The following is a 21238-nucleotide window of genomic DNA, read 5'->3' on the forward strand; positions in this document are numbered from 1 at the left end:
GTTTTAATGCCAAGTAATTTGCTTTTTGTTTGCATAAACCATGCTGCATTTTACATTATGATTACCAAAAAAAAAAAAATAATAACAATGAGAATACCTTATTTAAAATCAGTCATAAATTAAGGATCCTAGCAATTTCATAATGAAAATAGGAATTTCAAATCAGTAAAAAAATAAAAAAGTACTAACATACATCCAGTGGTTTAACAAGTGCAAATTTTATACTGTTTTTATAATTGGTCCAATTTTATCTTCTCTTCTTAGGGATGCTCTGTTGACTTAAGCCAATAATAAGCAATATGAATTTTGCTTATAAGTGTAGGCAAATTGTCAGTTTATCAAAGCAGAGCTTTCCAATTAATGCATCTACTACCTAAACATATATCATATAGCTATATTATGGAAACAATACATCTTTATATTTAAAATATCTGAACAGCTCTATAATACAATAAACTTTTAATAACAGTACAAACCAGAGAAAAGTCAAAAACAAGGCTGCATAGGTAAGATCATCCGCACAATTCACAAACCAATCATTTACAACAATTCTGACAAACTAAGTTACTCCAGAAACTTGGTACTTTTACTGAAAAAGGATTTATTACTAGAGGTCACATAATGTTTGTTTTCAAGACAGACAATATGCCCTTCATCAGACTTCACAGTATTTCAGAATTACAATTGCAAAATATTAGAATGGCACCACACAAAAGAAAATAAATTTGACCACACAACCCAAAACCTCTGATTATCTACAATTGTTTTCTGTCAGTAATTAAAAGGGGCTTCCTACAGGCTGTTGTAACTCAGGAACGGCTACATTTATGTTTTTCATAGTTATAAAAAGAAATAAAGAAAATATCTGTATGCAGGAATTTATACAGTAGCAGTAAATAATAAACAGGAGGTATATTGTTAAATGTAGCATGTTCAGCTACAACCCGATGGAGTTTTAGCATTAGGTGCTGCTTTCTTGGCACACAAAAGTGAATTTTGTGACTACATTGGCCTATGCATATCAGTGCCCATTTGGGAGCAAACATTTTTGCACATGTAGCAGAAAGAATGGTCTTCAGAAACCTACATGGGAGCCCTTTGCTTGTTCCATTGCCAGGGTTTACCATTGAGTCTCAGAGACTGTGAAGTTGACAGTGGAGATGCTATTAGAGAGATTCACTCTAAAAGCAGGCTGTTTCATTGAGACTTCACCACTACAAACATTTCTTTTGCTCAACAGAAGTTCAAAGACCTCTACCACACAGGGGGAGATCCTGTATCACAAGACAGCCTAACATCAGCCTCTGGAATTGCTGACAACTGTAATAAGATATCTAAAAATTCAGACCAGCTGTAATTAGTAGTGATTTAAGCCCAACAGGGAGCTAAATGCTAGCACATCAATAGATACATTGAAGAGTTTTAGGAAAGTCATAACAGGATCATTAAATATATGGCTTGTTGCTAAACTTCATTTTCTTGGCACATCCCATTTCTTTCTCCACCATACTCCATCACTACAGGGAAGAAGAGTTTAAGTTAGAATATTTTTCAGTTGTAGGGTACATATATAAAACAGAAGTCAGTGAAAACATTTCATTCCCCTGCTTCACAACAGCCAGCCCTAGCACAAAAACTGTTAATGTTCATCCCATCGGCTCCAAAGATTTCTCTAACACAAATGATGTGTAGCAACCAATGGAAAGACAGGTGGTGAGGCCCATACTCCACACATCCTTGAAAACTGCATAATTTAATTGCAAAAAAGTCAGAAATCGCTTATCCAAGATGCAACCCTGAAAATGTTCTGGTCAATGTGCCTACTCAAACAAGAGCAAGTGTTTCCACAGGAACGAGGCCTCTACCATTAATGCTCTCTCTAAAGTTCTTGTATTTTCGACTTACTTTTTCTTTCTTACTCAAAAATTATTTTTTTTTCTCCTGGAACAGGGGGCAATGCAAATTTTAGCCTTCCGTTGAAAAGCAGTACTTCTGCTGACTTAAACATACCACTTGTCAAAAGAAACACCGACACTAGAACTAGTGTTAATTGATAAAAATGGGAATTTTGTCATTAATTTTACTAAAATTATGAATTTTCTCCAAATGGTCCTGCTCTTGAGTGTACAAACATTATGAGACCTCCATGAAATAAATATAAATGAGAAGCATTGTACAAGCACCTAACAATGAATTCTTAACACTTTGTGGTAGTCAGAGTTAAAATGATAGTAGAAGCAGATGACATTTCTAAAAATGCATATATAAAACTGATTAAATATTTCCTAAACATAAAGTTGTCTATATTTATACATCACACAACAAAAAAAGGGACAGAAATGTTTTGTATTCAAGATACTTATTAAGCTTTTCCTTTATTAGCACTTCCAAGTGCTAGGGAAATTTATAAAAACATGTACTTAATCCAGTTAAAATACTGTACAAAATGAAGAGGTTATGAATGCTGCCCGATCTCAGAATTATTTTTTTTTAAGTTGCCTATGTAACAAAAGTAGATTTTAATTATAAGAAAAATAGCTTGGAAAGTATTCCAAAAATTATCTTAAATCCAACAACAAAGTCATTAGTCTGACAATGAAATCCAGATATATTCTTGCATAAATTTACATGAATACAGGTAACTTATCAAATGGCATTTAACCTACTGTTTGTTGTAAATAGTCAGTGAGTTTATTAGGATCATATTAACAGGCTGTTCTGTTCCCATATGAAATGTGTGGCAATTTTAAGTAAAATAAAGCAGTTCATACTGCTGCAAGGCAAGTCCACAGTTATCTCAATTCATCAGAACACAGGTAACATCAATGAAGGTTAAACTTACTTAGGGCATGAGATCATCACAGTATTCTTACAAAAGTTTATAAACTTTTCTTGGACCAAAACAGATAGTCTTAAAAAACAATTCTTCTTCTACAGATCATACTGTACAAAACTGAAAGCACAACATGATGTAAGTAAGAGTCTTTGCTGTGATTATATGGTGTAGTGAATTTGGCACTTCAGAGTAATGAAATTTCCAATGGCACAGTTCTTATCTACAGCAGCACATAACCTGCAAACCTTGGGCAAACATCCTGTACAGGAAAATACTCTGTCTGCTGCCAACTCTGACGAAAGGAAGAAAAAGAGAAAAAAAAGACACAAAAAAAAAAGCTAGTGCATGCGCACAGCTCTGTCAAGAAAATTAAAAAGGAAGGTGAAGGACATCTTTGTACTGCTTTTCTCAGTTCCTGCTGTCAGACAAGTCTGGAGAATTTAACCGTAGCCTAGGAAAAAGAACAACAACAACAACAACAAATTAACATTCACACCAAAAGATTAATTCTATTAAAATATGCGCAAACTAGCTTTAAAATAACTTAAATGGGGAAAAATTGTTTTCATTAATTGTTAGTTACCAGAAAGTTTTTGGTTTAAAATACTAATGGCAAAACATTACATTACTGCTCCACATGAAGTACAGAAGTCAGTACATGGCAATCCTAATGCACCAGTGCAAACCTGATTTACAAACTCATAAAGGACTGGAAAATCACTGACTATAACAGAGGCATTTCACATGCCAACACAAGCGATCACCCAGATTTTAAGCATTTGACATCTCTTTTCCCTTTAAGCTCTTTTTCAGATTTATTATAAAAAGCACAGCTTACCTCCTACTACATCCTAGCCTGACACCCAACTGTGTGTGGTTGTCTTTACGCTGTGCTGAAAACTTTGGTTAGGCAATACACTGTCAAAGTTAAAATCTAACGTTTCTCCATCCATAAGGTCATTACGAATAATTGACTCCATGTCACAGTCCAACCGTTCAATTAACATGTCATCTAAGTCACTGGGAAGCTTCTCCTGGTGGAGGGAAACGATTCCCACCCTTCCATAGCCGTTGCAACTGTTAACAGGGGCATATGGGTTCATAGCATTCATCTGCATTGGATGACTCATAGGCACTTGTAACGAAGTCTTCACTGTCGACAAGCGATTTAGACCTGAAGTATGTGACATGGGGTTCACTGTGTGTGACAAGGCACGACCATTAACTGCAGGTGTTGGCTGGTTATGTCCTTGGTGAGGGCAGGCATTAGGGTTCATCATTTTGTTGTGGGGTGGCTGACTGCCATAACCTGGCATCACCGAATTAGTGACCATCAGCACACCTTGGCCCAGCGCCCTGCCACCAGCCTGGGAAACACCAGTGTCTACTGATGCCAAGATATCGTTGTGCGGAGGAGAATCAGAAGTCAGTAACTCCTTCAGAAGTCCTGCAGGACAGTTATATTGGCTCATCGATCCATAGCTTGATTTACTGTCTTGAAGAGTCTGCATAGGAATTTGGGGCAAAGAGTTCATGCTAGCTTGAGCATACGTAAATTTCCTGTAGTCTGGATTTGGTGAACCTATACTTGTGGTCGAGGATGCAAATGAGTAACCTGGTGTTTGCTGCATCAGGGTAGCAGATGAAGACTGGGTTGACACAGTCATTGACGTATTAGGTGACAAAAGATTAAGGTTATCCAAAAGATTTTCCATGTTCTCCGAATTACTCATCTCTGAAAGGCTGGGTAGAGTAGAAGTCATTTTGGTGGCTGATGATGGGTATACCATGGAGTGCACATCCCCGTCTCCAAGATCATCTTGCTCTGGCAAAATAGGAGAAAGTCTTCCACTAATTGTACTAGCATTAGAGCTAGTTCTAGGTCGAAATGTACTCCAGTTATCAAAGTCATCGTTGCTGTGCGAGCTGGGGCTTGCAGGCCACTTCGAGAACTGCGATCCAGGGCTGTCGCCATTCCCCTCTTGACCAGACTGAAGGGAGGCTTTTTTCTTGGCAGCTCTGCCTCTGCTTTTTGCAAACTTGCTGTTGTTATCCATGGATGCCGCTCGCCTCCTCGGAGACTTGCCACTCTTTCCTCCTTCAGGATTGAGCATCCACCAGGAACTCTTCCCTGTTCCCTCATTCTGCACTCTGATGAACTTGCTATGCAGAGACAGGTTGTGACGGATTGAATTCTGAAAAACAAAATAAGGTGTAAGAGCACAGGATGCATTTCTGAGGGCGTTGAAAGAGAGGCCTCTTATAATGTTACATGTGTAAGAGCCACTTCAGGAAAAAATTATTTCAGAACTGAGTCCTTTCATTCAGCTACATTTCCGAATGCCATATTCTTAACTGTGGTCCCCAGTTATACATTCATCTGTACAAAAGGAGATACTTAACATGCTGAACATTACATACATTTCAGGAAAGTCTTTCACATCAACTCTCCTTACAAGAAAACCTGCTGCAATGAACAAGACTTCCACTGCATGCTAATACCCTTGCTTGCACAGTTTTGATTCTTTCAAACAAAGAAAAGATGCTTCTTTTATGGCATGTTTTTATTTGCTTTTGCAAACATACTCTAATTTCACTAGAAAACATAGGGGTAATTGTGAAATGGGAAAACATGTCAGTCTGGAAATATTTCTATCAGTGCACCACTGAGAAGTGGCTAAAACTTGCAGAGAGTTGCCAAATTAATTTGTCTGCCATTTGGCAAGATCACATCTGACATTATGAAGAGTTAAAAGTACTGAAGTAGTTGATTCCTCATACAGGAGGAACTACAGATCCCCCATATAAGAGACAAAGTATATCAGAAAACAAAGACCACTGAAGATCTCATTATCAGCTTCATTCTGATGAGTTGAACCTGATTGCATTTAGCAATTCCTTTTTTTATTATTATTATTATTTTATGCAATGTTCAGGAATGCTAGATCCTGTTTTATAGTCCTTATAAGGGGATCTCATCATGCACATCTCTAAACACTGCAAACATGCCAGCCCATGCATATTGCCACTGAACATTAGTGAGGCTTATATTACTTGTGTTAAGTGAGAAAAAACTTATAGAAATCAGTTGAGGACTAAGTTCTAATTTTTGTATATAAAAACCACAAATTGTCTAAGAAATCATGAGGCAGAAAGGAATGCAAATAGCACAGACAAAACTGCATTTAAGACTTCAGTCTTAAAACATCTTTCTCTTTCAAAATCAACATTTTATCAAACAATGTTGACCCTTGTAATACCTGATGGCACAAGATATCTTGTGCCAAGACAGACCAGGGAGTACTCAAGCTTTTCACTATCTCCTGCATTTCCCAAGCCCAGAATGCCACCAGTGACAGGAGCATCTCCAGAAATGGGTCTTCCTTTCTCCAAGATACTGCCAATATGCACATCTTGCATCATTCTCAATACATCCAGCTGACAGAAGGAAAGCAGCAACAACCATAAGAAGGAGCCACACCAGGTGAAAAGAGTCATCTAATGGGGCTTGCCTCCAACCAGAGAGCTGAGGCTCAAACTCCCTGCCATGGCCATGGCACACTGTGGACTGTGGAAGCTCAATCAGCCAAAGCAGGCCTGGCCACCTGCAGAGCTCAACAGGAAAGCTTACTCTGGGGTCAAAGAGGAGACCTTCAGCAGATGAAGGCAGCAAGAAGTCCTGGACAGGACTGTAACACCTTATATGCAGCAGTACTGTGAGAATACCCCAAGAGCACAGCCTCACACCAAACGGGTCCCTCCTGGACAGCAGAAGATGGGGGAAAGCAGCCTCGTGGCAGAGCGTGGTTCAGCCAGCACAGCAGGGAGTCAAAGCATCTGCCTAACTTCAGAAGCCTTTCCAAACTCTCCTTTCAATCCAGAGAACCATCTTTAACAAATTATCCCGGTTAAATCAACACCAGTGACAATTTCAGCATTTCCTCATTTAATTTTGAAAGGAAGCCAATCTCTCTGATATTAACTAATTGCCACAGGACCGTGTCTCTTCACTGCAGTCAGGCTATGCTAACCCTGCAATCAAAAACTCATCTTCTATCTAGCGACAGGGCATGAGGGAAGGCCTTGAAATTTTATTTTCACCACATGTGGCCCTGTAAAAATATCATCTGGGGCTCGCCTCTGCATAGCTTTAGGCTTGCGAATGCTCAGTGACTTGCAGGGCTCAAGGCAAGCATCCGCCTTCCCCCACCACCTGACGTCTTCGTAATGCAGTGTTAGCGCCGTGTCAGGAGGGTAAGCCCCAAAATCCGTCTCTGGACCTGCCCGTGGCTGTGGTTGTAAGGGCCAGGGAGGGTTGGGAGCCAGCCCCGCCAGCCCTTTGTTTTCACTGTAGGGCCACAGCTGAATTAAAGGCTGACACAATTCCAGATTTAGCAATGTCGCAAGAAAGTTGTTCTGCACGTCTGTTGATTAAAAAACCTCCTGCGCCAGTTCATTTTTTTATTGTATTTTGTAAACATACCCAGTTGGCTCAGGCTTACTGTTTACTATCAAAATAAGCATATCGAACACGCAAAACATCAGGCAGAGAAAATCCCATGCTAGTGCTCAGCTCCCTCTCCTCTGCAAAAGAAGTGTTAAATATTTAAGAAATTACTGCTATTCCTTAGTCATCAAAAATATCATAATCTGGTATTATTGTACTGAGGACATCTGAGGTCGCTCTTTGAGTAACAGAGCTGTCTCCTAACACTGCCAACAATGAAAAAAAAAATTTTCCTAACAGGAAAAGGTTTGCGGCCCAGAGCTTGTTACATAAATTCCTGTTTTTCACGCAGCCAGCAGGACATTAAAGAAGCTATGATTTACTAACTTGGAAAAAAGTGTTGAAGAGGTAAATCTTGTGAAAATATGCACTGCTGTTAATGATGTTGTGTCTACAAATCTTTGCCAGACGCAAACATGACCTGATAAAAAAGTATAGTTTCAGCAGTGGATCTTGGCAGCCGGAGAAGCGGCACCGCCAGCCGCAGCCCTGCCGCCTCAGCACGCTGCAAGACGCTTCAGACCGCGGCTTTCGGCAGGACTTTGAAGCAAAGTCTCTCAAATCCCACCTGAAGGATACAGAAAGCAATTGGCTGCATCTCCAGCCAGGTTTCCATGCACCGGCAATGCATGCCAGGTCATTCCGAAAGCATCCCTGCTGGAATTTTATCAGACCCACGTTATGACTCCGGCAGGACTGCTGCCACCTGTGGGGTGTTTCCTGGGACTGAGTTTGTGTGCTTGAGATGAAGCTCTGGAAGCCTCTGCTCCTGTTTGGCCTTCAAACTTCATCACATACTTCATACTTCAGTCATACTTCTTCAGCAGAATGACTATCAGCTATGGATATGATTATCATTCCTTGCTGATTAAGAGCCAAAATATGCAAAACCAATATTTGCTAAATGTAGTGTAATGAGCACATACCAGCTAATAAAACTAATGAGGCCAAGAAAATGATTCATTTGAATCTACACATTTATATCGTTCATCTGCTCTTCCAACATTTCTTGAAGCTGAACCACACTGTAAGCAAGAACACCCGGCTTGCTCTTCTAAACAACAAATAAACTCAAACTGCTCTATATTTTAAAATGATAAAAGTCTGAGACATTTAATCCCTGGGTGCCAGTAGCAATGCTGATGTCTAGTACTGCATTTAAACTCATGAGGTACCTATATTAAAACATGCAACCTAAGGTTACCCTGACTAACTGCTGAAAAAGTCATATCCCTCTTTAAATTGAAGTATATTTTCTTTTTTTAATTGGTTTGGTGTCTTACTAAAAAGAAACACTTGAAAAAACAGTTGCTTTATTGAACTTGACAATATTGTAGGCTTTTACTTAAAGAGAGCCCAGACAGTCACACTGGCCATCTTTTGTCCACTGCATTCCTTGGAGTATGCACAGGAGAGGGAAGCAGAGCAAGAGCTCCTGTATAACCCTACTGCCGACCTCACCAATAACCCAGGCTCACTGCAGACTTTCCCAGGATCAAACTGTGGATCAAACTCCAGGGAGCTGTGAGACTCACGTGTTGTAATTTCCCATGAAGGTCCATACTGAGCTTCCTTCACTCCCTGTTCAGCTACAGTGCTGTGATGGCCACCAAAAAAAAGGGAGAGCAAGGAATGGATGCAACGGTTGGTATTTTTTACAAAAACAATCTTGTATCACAGATCTGCTACCAAGCTGCAGATACTCATGTTATTGCAATAAAGCACACCAGAGCATCTCGGAAAATATATTCATCAGTAACTGTCAACAAAGGCAGAAAGAGTTGACCTCTGGAGGAAGATGCAGTTGTAATGAAGTGGGAGACAGTAAGGTAAGAGGAATACTGCATCCGCAATACACAGGTCAAGTATTTGTATTAAAATCAACTGTCCCAGTTGCCTACCAATTTTTCACTCAGAAGACATTTCAGCAGTCCACTGCTTCCTATGCCTTATTCAAGAGGATGGTCTACACGTGCTGCTAGTCAGTTTGCACTGCCATCAGCTGAAATGGCTGCAAATGCAGGTTGGGTACAGTACCTGACTGTAACTCTCATACTTCCCCAAACAAAATCTGAAATAGATTTGTAACGTGGAGAGAAACTGTCAGTAAATATGACACTTCAAGACTGCTTTTGCTATGACCCTTTCAGATAACTGTAAATGAAGGGGGAAAAATGAGGTGGAGCAGGAGATTGCTTATTTATTTTAATTAAGAGTTAGAGAATATTGCAACAGGAACATGCCTGGTAAGAAAGTCAGGCTTGAGGACTGGTAGGATGGAAGTTCATCAACTCATCAATTAGCATCATCACTGTTGAGAGGTGCATGCCATGAACACTGTTGGCTGATACGTGTCAGTGACCAACATTACTGACATCTTACAGAAGGAAGAAGAAGCAACAGAGTCCCTCTGTGGAAAGAGCACTAAAGCAAAAGGGAGACCCCAGGATTTCCTTATGCTGTCACAGAGGACATCAGACCCACCTCTCAAGGTCTATGTCTTAGAACTCTACAGCAGTTCCAGATGTTCAAATCGCCTTCCTCTTGGAGCCTCAGCCACTCTACAAATAAGTCATAAAAAAAAAAACTCCCAGGAAAGTATGCAAAGGACTGTCAGGACATGCTCAGGGCTCCTTCAACATTAACAACCAGACAGCAGCAGGGGCTAACCATGGCAAGTGGCACCACGTGGCATCTGTTCAAGGCTGAGTTAGACCATGCTTGGCAAAATAGACAAGTCTGCTTGGAATAGTTATGCTGCACCCACTTTGCTGTGCCTTCCAGCCATCTTGCCAAGTTTTCATGGGCATGGTGAGGAGACAAAGGAGGAAAGAGCACATTGTAAACTCCAGATGTAGCAAGATTTCTTTAGGCATGACAGTCTGCTGTAAGGCAGGCTCTTTGTCTTAACTATGAGATATGAAAAGTTCAGAGGCAGATACTGCATATCGTGCTTGGGCTTGGCTCAGAGCTGGTGTTTGACACCCAAAAATGTTTGGTCAAATGATAGCACACTTGTTCATAAAAGAGCCTTAGGCCATATTTCTCTCTCAAGAGGGTTCCTGATACCACAGTGTTCACCAACATGACCACACATCTGGCTGCAGTGTCAGAGGTTTCAGTTGCTAATGGAATAGCTACCTTTGCCACCCAATTGCTGCATTCTTTCCTTATGGCTCAGAAACCTTCTCGGTTGTCTGATAAGAGCACGGACAGAAAGCATGTCACTTACCCTCAGGTCAAACAGTCGTATTTAGAAGAGGCTGGCAATTTGCCACCTGCAGCTGCATGAAGGTGGAAAGGCAGGATTTCCTCCCAAACAGGTCATGCTTTTTTAGGTCCTTTGTTCTTAGGGGGGTGCCTTTGTTTGACTTCATTTTTATCCTGCGCTGTTACGTGGCTAAGAAGTTTCAGCTGGAAAAGCTGCAGAAACACTTCAACCCTCCTACGGGGACCTCATACTGTATCTCTGGGCTTTTCATTACTGATGGTAGCAATAGCGAGAGTCTTTCCCAGAGCACCACCCATGAAACATCATCTCTGAACATGGAGGTACTTTCACAGACCGTTTCGTTTGATGAGATTTCAGCAATCCCTTGTTCCTTCCGTGAATATACAAGAATGTAACAGATTGTATATTACCAGTGTATGATCACTATACATGGACAGAGGAGGCCTATTGTGCCCCTATTTCATTGGTGTTAATCTAAGTCCTACTCCTTCTGCAGTTAAATCCGCAGATTTATACCCTATTGCATTTCCTTTCCACAGCTGTAGAAGGGTTGGCCATCCTCCAGGTTGCATCCCATTGCCCCACGTGGCACCAGGGACTGGAGGGGATTTCACAACCACTGGAGCTTTCTCCTCTGAAACATAATATGTAGTAACAGAAAATACATGCACAGCTCCAGACAGGGATGTTTAAGGGACTTGGCTATGCACACGTACATGTCAGAACCAGCAGCTCTACTGACACGTATTTGAGTAATTCCCAACCACGACTCCCAGATACATTATTAATCTTCATTCTAGGCAGACTCATTTAAAGCACTTTTCCATAATAGCAGTTTGGATGTTTCTAATAAAATGGCAACACCTGCCTAGTTTCTCTACACGACCATTTAGAAAGGATGAGTATAAAATCCATGAACTGTGTAATACATAAAATAAGAAGCGTACATACAAGGCTAGCATGCACCTGGAGACTGCTCCAATTGACATGACCCCCAACATGAACTTCTCATGACCACCCTTCTGTACTCTGTGTCTTATAAATACATTTATTTCTATAATAACCACACTACAGGCATGATACAATACCAACACAGCACACACCAAAAATACAAACATTTGTTAGCATTTCAAAGACGAGGAAACCAAGTGACACTGATTAGGAAAAACAACAGACGAAAATGTGTATGAAAATTGAGGGATATTTAAAAGAGGGTTGTCAAATGGAACTTCCTCCATCTCTGGTAAAATCATCTGGGAAGCCAAGACAGATAACAGGTTTGTCTAAAAACTATCAATTGTAGGTATGAAACGGGTAAAAGAAAGGCAACATTAAGAAAGCAACACAGTAATATAAAAACATAAAAGCAAATAACCACCAGGATAAAATAAAAGTTGTGAATAGTAGAAAATAAGGGAAGACATGGGTATCAGATGAAAAAAATAATGCAAAGCTAGCAGGGGGGACTATGTATTTTGTGATCTAGACAAATCCCAATATTGCCATTGCAAAACTGAAGCTTTAAGACTGCTGTTAGGACAGACAAAGACAAGTGTTTGACAAATACGAGGCTTCCTGTTCATAGATAGACAGTTCTGTTTTCCACAAATATGGAACAAATATATGTATATGCATACATTTATGCATATATGCTTCTGATGAAGAAGGAGCATTTCCTAACTTCATTAGTGACAAAGCAAGCCAAGACAAAGCCTCACTGAAGAGGGACATTTTGAAGTCAATTTCTCCTGATAATCAGGACCTCCTTGCCTCCTTCTTAAAGCTTTCTCAGACCTTTGGACTTCAGAACCAGCCTCTGCTGCAATCACGTCAGTAATGCAAAGCAGCAGAGGAGGAGGATGGGTAACACAACCTGTGTGCCTTGACATCGGTCCCAGGTCATATAATAGAAAAGCTGATGGACGACTCAATTAATAAACCATCAGAGGTAAGGGATATGATTATTACCTTCCAAGAAAGCCCCATAGAATATTATCACATGTACCAAAAAATGTATCTCTTTGAATAATTTACTACTTTTCTCAAGAAAGGTAAGATAAAGAAGACCTGCAGATACCCCAATGCCACTCCGAATGACAGCACAGCCAAGATTAGCACTACTCAGCGCCTCTAATGCACACTCATCAAAGGGATTAAAATGATTAGAATTATCTATAGTGCAATAAGCCATGAGGAAGGCCGCTGTGATTTGCAGCAGACCGGTGGCCCCGTTACAATTACTCACTGCAGGCTCTAATACAACAACCATGAATGAAGCTATGCAGAGGACACAAGCACGGCAGCAGGGGCAATAGTTCAAGGCAAAAGCTGTTGCTGAATGCAGAGCACAGACAGGTTATTGTAAGGTAGACACAAATCACAATTATAAGTTTATTAAAATAAATACAAATACTTGGAGTAATAAAGTAGCAGCTCATCCATACAATGCCAGAATGACTAATAACGTCAAATTTCATTCTCTGACTACCATAAGGAGAGATCGAGGGGTGTTTATTTTTTTTCAGCCAGTGGGAATAATTACGATCGGTAGGACAAAAAATGTTAATCACTCGTTTCCTGTTTAACAGACAGCCTGCTTCACCTCTGCCACTCTCCACGGTTACACCCAATTCATCACAAAGACTGCTGCACTGTTTATAGAAAGCTTCCCTCTTTTCTCTTTTTAAATCTAAGCTGCCTTTTATTGACATTCGTTAGCTCTAATGAAGAGGCACAAATGTGTATACACGCTAAATATATCAATACCAATTAGCCCAGCAGCGATGTTATAAGGAGCACTAGAAACACGTTCTGACAAACAAGCAGCACAAAGGTGAGAAATAGGCCAAAGTCTCAGCATAAAGCACTGAGGTGAGAAAAACCATCGTCCGAAAATAGGGCTCAGTTTTTACACGGGCTTTTGTGGACATTCAGAGAACTTCACAAAAAAAAAAAAAAAAAAAAAAAAAAAAGAGAGAGAGAGAGAGAGAGATTACAAAAGATTACTTCAAAGGCTTTAATAGGCTAAGTTAAACAACTGGAAAGATCCAAGCCTCTGCCTGAGTATTCACATAAACTTCGCATGTTAAAAGCCCTGGATAATGACCAAAGCAGTCATTTGCCACTTGCCTTTTTAAAGGCACAAGCAGACCTAACCCGAAATATTTGGTTTCATTCGGATGCTTCACCAGGGAGCCACACATCTTCTCTTCATCTTCATGGATTAAGAGCATTTGCTTTCATAAAACCATCTCTAACATAGAGGGTTAGAATGATTGTTACGAACTGATGAATTTACAAGCAATGGAGAGGCTTGAGGATTCCTTTCACCTGCAACTACTCCCACTGCCTGACCACAGACCTCTTCTTAAGGAGACAGAGAAGGAGCAGACACCAGTTTCCAGCCATGGGTCTGCGGAGAGAGCCAAGCACACCTGCAGCTCTGCGCTCATGACTCCCACAAGCACAAGAGAAGTGTTGGGGTTTTTGGCAGAGAAGCCACCAAGCCTGCCTGTACTTCTTACCTCGAGAAGCAACATACCAAGAGGGATGTACAGTTGCCATGAAGTAAAACGTTGGTTTGATTTTGTGCAGATTAAAAGGAAAAAAGCCAAAAACATGTACTGGTAGCAGTATAGCAGAGGCAGCATTTCTTTTCCTTTAGCAAGCAAGCAAAGAAACCAAATTCTCCGGACATGGGTGTCACTGAATACTAGTTTTTCAGAAACAAAGAGTCAATGAAAGCAGCAAGCTTCCTTTGCAACAGGGTTAGCTGTGCCCCACAGGAAATCCCTGGCTGAAGGAAACTGCAAGTCTTGTAAAAAGAAGGGCAAAGCCTTCCATTTACAGGCTGAACAATATCTCACACTACATCTCACTGTGCATTTGATCTCTATTTTGGCTAAATGAAGTGCAATGATAGGCTACCAAGATGTAAGTGTAGTCCCCAAAACTACAAAAAGGAAAATAAAATAGAGTCGATTTGTTTTGTTTGGTTTCGGTGCATCTTTAGAGGTTCTTTACCACACCTAGTGGAAAAGATGCTGAACGTCTTACATTTGTAAGGGGACAGTGTCCATTTCGGAAAACAACCCTCACCTAGTGTTGCTGATGTTGCTGTAGTAACCAAGAGAAACTGAGGGAAGAAGACAGGGACATTTCTCTTCCCTTTGGTTTCTTTTGTACATGAACACAGTCCAGTGCATGAAGTCACTATTTTTACTGTTTATTTTTCTTCTCACCATTTCTTCCCGCATCCATCTTGCACATTAGAAAAAAATAAAGTATTGTTTTGTTGTTAACAAAATATCAGTAGAAAAAACAGATTTCTACGTTTTTATTAAAATAGCTGAAACAGGATCAGACTTAAGTTCTTGTTAAACTACTGCATCATCTCCAGATATGTAGACAAAGGATATGCAGTCAATATTCATTCGTTTTGAGTTTTATTTCTCATATTTTTCTTTTTTCTAAAGTTACAAGAAGCAAGTACTGATTTCCAATTGCTCCATTTTGCATGTCCTCAAGAAGCAGCACATATACTAGGTATTGTGTTTCTACACAGCTTCTTTGAAGACAATTTGTCTTGGTACATTTTTCCCCACTACAGAAGCATGCCAGACCACCAGCACAGTCTCTTCTGGAGAGCTCTTTCCAGTCCAAGCTTGGTCCCATAGCCCAGCAGATTTTATATAACATGATTTACTACTGCAATGCCCACAAAAAGCCATCAACCCAATTTCATTATAACCTTGAGCTATATTCCATCTGTACATTTCCCCCTCCACTGTCTGGCCAGTTGCGGCCACCCCTATTTCAAATGAGGTGTGGTCTAAACTTAAAGGGTTTTCAGTTTATAGTCTCAAGGGGGTCTCAGGACTCCAAGGACTCATGACGGGTGGTTGCAATGTTCATGCCAGCATCTTCCTCTTGAATACTGCTTTCCGTGACGTTCTCCAGACTGCAGCTTCAAGAAACACTGACACTCATCACTGTTTTTTATGACATCTGGTCAGCGTTATAAAGCCACGATCACCCAATCTTGCCCAACAGGCAGCACCAACAACAAACCAAGTTACCTGTGGACACACTCAGGCCCCAGGTTTCTGCTATCTATGGGAAGCAGAACGCTGTTTCTTAGAGCAAGCTGGGCACGCAGAGGAGGGAAATCTAAAGGAGAATTTCTTCCCTCACACCAGTTTTGGAAGCACTCCTATTTCCTCACTACTGTAGGCTGTGCTCTGTACTTAACAGACCCTTATTAAATCAAAGGACTATTTACAATCTACATACTGGCAAGTCCACATTCCCATAGAATGTCATCTGGCAGCAGTGATTTAAACCATCAGCGCTGTATTTACTTGCTTTCCTCTCTCCCAAACAAGAAGAGTAAAAAGGACAAGAGGAGAGCATGTCTTTTAATGACAAGAACGGAACTAATAGAGTAAGCCCAAGAGCTTTGGTGCATCAGCATTTATCACGCCACCCAAAAATACTTTTAAAAAAGGAAAATATTACACTGAGGACAATATAAACCACGCTGGACACAAACTAGGAGAGCAGAGTGAGACATTGTTCTGCCAAAATGAGCTTTGTCAGGTATTTTGCATGCTGTCATTCCTATTTTTCTTCTGCTAACTTGGTCTACTCAATTTTCCCTCCATCCTATTTCTCTCCATTTGATACATGCAAAGAGACTGGCCTCGCTGTGGCTGCTCAGAGCACATTTCACTCATTCTCCCATTCCTCCCAACAGAACCTGACCTAACTTTTTGCTAACCCCAAAAGTTTTTATTGGCTTTCTGATTAGGTTCCCTCCTCCTGGAAGGCTTGGTGCAAATTTCTGGGCAGCCAAAGCCTGCCTGGCTACTTATTTGGATTTAAGGACTGCAACATCCAACTTGCTGATCACCAAGGCTGCCATGGGCCACTCATCTCTCCATCTTCTTTGCCTGAAGATGGGAAGGTGGAGGAGCTCTCCTCTAGCTTTCCCCAGCCGTGCACTAAAGCACTATGGTGAAACCACAATGGAGACAAGCAAGCTGAAGTGTCCTAATCAATTCAAAGGGCTGCAGCAAGAAAACCTTAAGACGCTCCAAAGGGACTTGCTCAGAGTTTTCATCTCCTTTTGACAGCTTTTTCTGAAGTACTGCAGTTTAGTTTTCCCTCTTGTAGATGCTCTGAAAGGCAACACACAGCACCCTGCTCAGACCCGGAGATGCACAAGCTCTCTTCTGAGAGCATTTGCTTGCTAGGTCAGAATGGGGCATTCATCTCAAAAATAAAAAAATAAAAAATAAATTAAAAAATCCACCCTCACAGGACACAAAGTTATATCAGATTAAAAATAGCAGGAATGTCAGCAGTAGGAGCTGTCATTTGCAATAGCTATCAAGACAGGAAGTTATTTATTCTGTGGATCACATAAGGGCCTCTTTAAAAACAAGGATGAAACAGAAAAAAAAGCAACCATGTTTACTGAAGCTTGTTTTCCAATATTATTTATCTAGCCAAGTTTGTTTATGAAGTTTTGTAATCATTTGTCATTGATACATCTATGGATTTATGTTCCCAGATTGATTAAGCTGCTGGCAAACTCCAGCAGACATCGCAGCCCTCTTTTTTTTTTTTTGGATTCTTTTTCAGTTTTAAAGATATTACAGGGAATGTTTCCACATTATCATTTTGTTTTAAAAAGAAATTAAAGTCTCCAACTTGGAAAGTCAGGTGTTTTCAAGTATTTTGTTTGTTGATTATTCATATAGTCATAAATTACACGTGGTATTTGGCAGACCATGCTTTTCTCTGTTAAAATGTTTGTTTTTACTTCTTCAGTTATTGTGTAGATGCTGGTCATAACATGCTTTAGGTTGTTTTGAACAGCAAGGAGGAAATAAGCAATATTTTACCTTATATCACACTGTAACAACATTAAATGCCTATGCAGCAATGTGCTGCCCATTCAGTATTTTCAACTTTTCTTCCTGTCTACTGCTGACTTTTAACAGCAAGAAGATAATCCGTAACTTTACACAGCTTTGCAACATTTAAACAAAGTTATGATTTGGTTCACATCCCGGTCAAAACAAAACACAAACAAAAAGGAGAAAGGAATAGGAAGTGTAAAAAGAAAATAAAATAACATAACTGTATTTGCTGGAGGCTGACTTATAAAATTATAGGAAAAACAACAAAGCTCTTCTGGAGTCAGCTCACAGCCACAGGCTTTGCAGGTAGCACAGGCCAGTTGGAAGAGGTAGATCCCTGGCACAGCACTGTTTGCCTAGGTTCATCCTGACACTAAGACAGAGGTTAGAAAAGAGACTTGGAAGTCTGTGAACTCCATGTCATCCCCACTGCCCATCAGGTCTCAGTCTGCTCTGGACATTGCTCCTGACCCATTGGGACTCCATATGCCCTCTGGATTATCAAAAAGAGACATGTTGTTCCAAAAGTCACACCGATCCATGCAAAACTATCTCAGCTCCAGTGCTGAATTTTCAGAACTACGTGTCAAGAATTTCTCAGGGATTTTTAATAGGGCTAAGATGGACATTACTTTTCAAGTATTCAGTTCTCATACAGCAGGATTTCCACTTCTGCCCCGCTAGAAGGAAACATGACTATTTCACTGCATGTTTCTTTTGGCCATCTTTGGGAAAAAACACATCTTTATCATTTAAGAGTTTGAATTTTGGCATAGCAACATTTTAATACCTAGAGTCCTCTAAACAAAAAGGCTCCAACAACCAGCTTTTTTTTCTGTTCTTAATGGGCAGAAAGAATAACCCTACCTAAAAGCATCTTATTTTGGATCATTCTTACCATGAACTTTGAAAGATCTCAAGTTTTCTAGAACAAAAACTTCTGACACTTAGAAATGAAGATGTTTGGCAAGATAGCCCCCTGTTCCCACAGACATCTGCAACCTACTTGAGCAAATCTCAGTGAACTACATCCATCCAAAAATATTCTTCTTTGAAGCTGGAACATACTTGCTGACTTACCTGGAGAATATTTATCCAAAAAATCCTTTCCCTAGATTTTAAGCGTTTAACTAAATAAAAGCACAAATAGAGTTGCAGGAATGATGCAGATCAGCATGCCTGTAAATCAGAATAGTTCATGGACATTTTCTAGCTGTAAATGAACAAAGTTGCTTTATCAGCCCTGAAGCACAGCAACTGGAGATTGGACTGAGCCAAATTATTACTGCCCACTGGATAATAGTAACTGGGGCAAAGACAGTTTTCCTAAGGACAGGACCACGTGCATCAACCCACTAATTTTTCTTTCCCTTGTCTCCCACCATCAGTTGTACATATGCCAGGCTTGACATCAGGCATCACCATCTTCTACTTTTATGTTAAATTAAATTTAATCATGCCAGCTTCACAAAGCTGCATCAAAGGCATCTCACCAATAAAGCAATACTGTACTGGAGCTTCCGTCTGACAGAGTTGGTGTCTGAAGCATCAAAAAAGCACTGGTAGAAGTTGAAAGTAAGCATAAATATTTGCAGTTTACCTGCTTTACACTTGAGCAATATTTAATGTATCCACTTTACAGTGCTTGGCCTTAAATAATAATACGAAAGTTTATCTACCCTACCCCTCCTACCCCCTTTTCTCTTCCCGCATTCGCTACTCCCCCACTGAAATAAAAATAATAAATGCAGAGCAGATAACAACAGGAGCCAAATCTTGGCTTCAACATTTAGAAGCTAGTCATTGTTTGCTACAAGCTCAAGTCTGTATGTCTTAAAAAGAATACAGTTAGCAACTGTTCTGATTTAACTAAAAGCTCCTCATCTACCTGGTAAGAGGAGGGAGCTTTCTTCCAAGGAAGACTCTGTAAGAAACGTACTTCCAAAACTCAGCTTTGGAGCAGTGAGCGAAGGATCTGGACACAGTACCTTTATGATATTTCTGCACCAATTACTGTTTTAACAGATTTTAGTACCATGTTATATACACCTTTTAATGAAATCCTCAAGGCATCAGCTGAGTTCAGAAGCTATCACTTAAAAACTCATTATACACGTCAGGTTCAAATAATGGAAATTGGCAAAAGGGATGTGGGCTCAATCCTTCTGTTTTCTCCTCCATCAATTATACAAGGAACCCTGCTTCACTCCTCCACTGCTGCCTACTTCCTTCAAAGACAGGCTCTCTGGGACATCTGATAAGGAAGCTTAGAGTTATCTTGCTCAAACAACAGCCATCCCCCACATCCCTCCCCACACATACATTCAACACCTTTGACTGATTTTCCAAGGGGAGCAGCAGCCGAGCAGTTTTGACAACAAAAAAAAACACAATTTTCCTTGCTCTACATCTTTAAAAAAATAATGAAGTGAGATTTTAAACACAATGGATGAAATCTTTAACAAGTCTCACCTATTTGTCTTTTTTTTAAGTATTGAAATGTGAAAACACTCAAGAACGAGCATGATCAACAGAAGATTAAGATGTACAGTCACCCCTAAGGAGGATTGTAGAAAAGTCTCTAACACATACAAATCCCCCAGCTGCAGCAATTCTGCACTGTATGGTTGGCTAATAAAAACCACAGAAACATGTTTAAAACAGGCTTAAGGCCCTTTCACCTTAAGAAAGAAATTGCCAGAGCACAGCAGTGACAATGTGTTTGCTTCCTGGCACAGTTAAGGGCACACCACAGCCTTTTAACGCCTAGCAGCTTGCGTGACTCTTCATTGTCACAGAGGCTGCCCACTTTTGTCACTCCTTATAATTTATTTTTTTTTTTTATTCAAGACATACACATATCCTTTCTTCTGTAGTTGTTTTCAGCTTGAAGCCCAAGAAACCCTTGAGGCCTGTAAAATGCTTTTAAAAGCCTTCAGAAGGCAGGTGGGGAAGGTGGGCTCAGTTGTATGTCCTCTAGGACTACAGTGGTGTTCCTGTAATCCTATACCAGCAAAAAGAAAAAATGATATTAAGCTGCTGATTCTAGAAATGGAGCAAGAACAAACTCATATTAAACCCAGCCCCCAGACTGTCAAAAGGCTGATTTAGAGGATAAGCCCAAAGGAGATTAACATGAGTAAAATGTCAAAGTACACTCAGACAGCAACAGCGTCTTGACAAACAGTGAGGGGTAATAAAACCCAGAACATTTAAGAAACCAACTCTGCAGAGAACAACCCCTAACTGTGCAGCATGTGCATGAAGGAAAGCCCTCCCGGAGCAGGTTCTGGCACCTGGTAAACTCAGCTCACCGAGCCCGTAGCCAGAAACACAGCCAACCCAGACAACTTCACAGCAAGCAAACCCTGCAAGAAGAGAGCCATGTTGTCCAAGGAGCAAGGCATCATGACCATTCCTCCACACTCCTTGGGCCTGGTTTCCCAGGCCGCTCCTGGCAGCCAGGGTTGATGAAGAGCCGTGGTTCTCCCTTCACCTGCCAGGAGAGGAGGAAGCAATCCAGTAGCAGAGGAGTGCACAGTTTTGAAGGGGACATCCAAAAGTTACTCCTCAACATTATCAAGGGATAGGAACAAGGAAGGAGGCAGACTCCTCAGCTGCCTCCTCTCGTTCCTGCCACTGGGGCAAGCAGCTTTTGGAATCATTCTGATGGGGTGAGTCCCAGGAGGGCATCTGTCAGACCCTCATGTGCAAGCAACAAACAAGAGCAACAGAAA

The 21238-nt window shown here is 40.6% G+C and overlaps 1 protein-coding gene across 1 annotated transcript in view; it reads right to left on the reverse strand.

Annotated features, from left to right (window-relative positions):
• Positions 1-442: 442 nt before the first annotated feature.
• FOXO1 (forkhead box O1) overlaps positions 443-21238 on the reverse strand; it is a 63259-nt gene continuing 42463 nt past the window's right edge. The window contains exons 2-3 of the mRNA XM_084298087.1: positions 3675-5031; positions 443-3287 (exon numbers count right to left, since the gene is read on the reverse strand). Of these exons, the coding sequence (XP_084154213.1) occupies positions 3688-5031 (1344 nt within the window). The 3' untranslated portion in view covers positions 443-3287; positions 3675-3687. The remainder of the gene's footprint in view (positions 3288-3674; positions 5032-21238) is intronic.

Source organism: Netta rufina, assembly GCF_964035555.1.
Source record: "Netta rufina genome assembly, chromosome: 1".
Classification (NCBI taxonomy): Eukaryota; Metazoa; Chordata; class Aves; order Anseriformes; family Anatidae; genus Netta; species Netta rufina.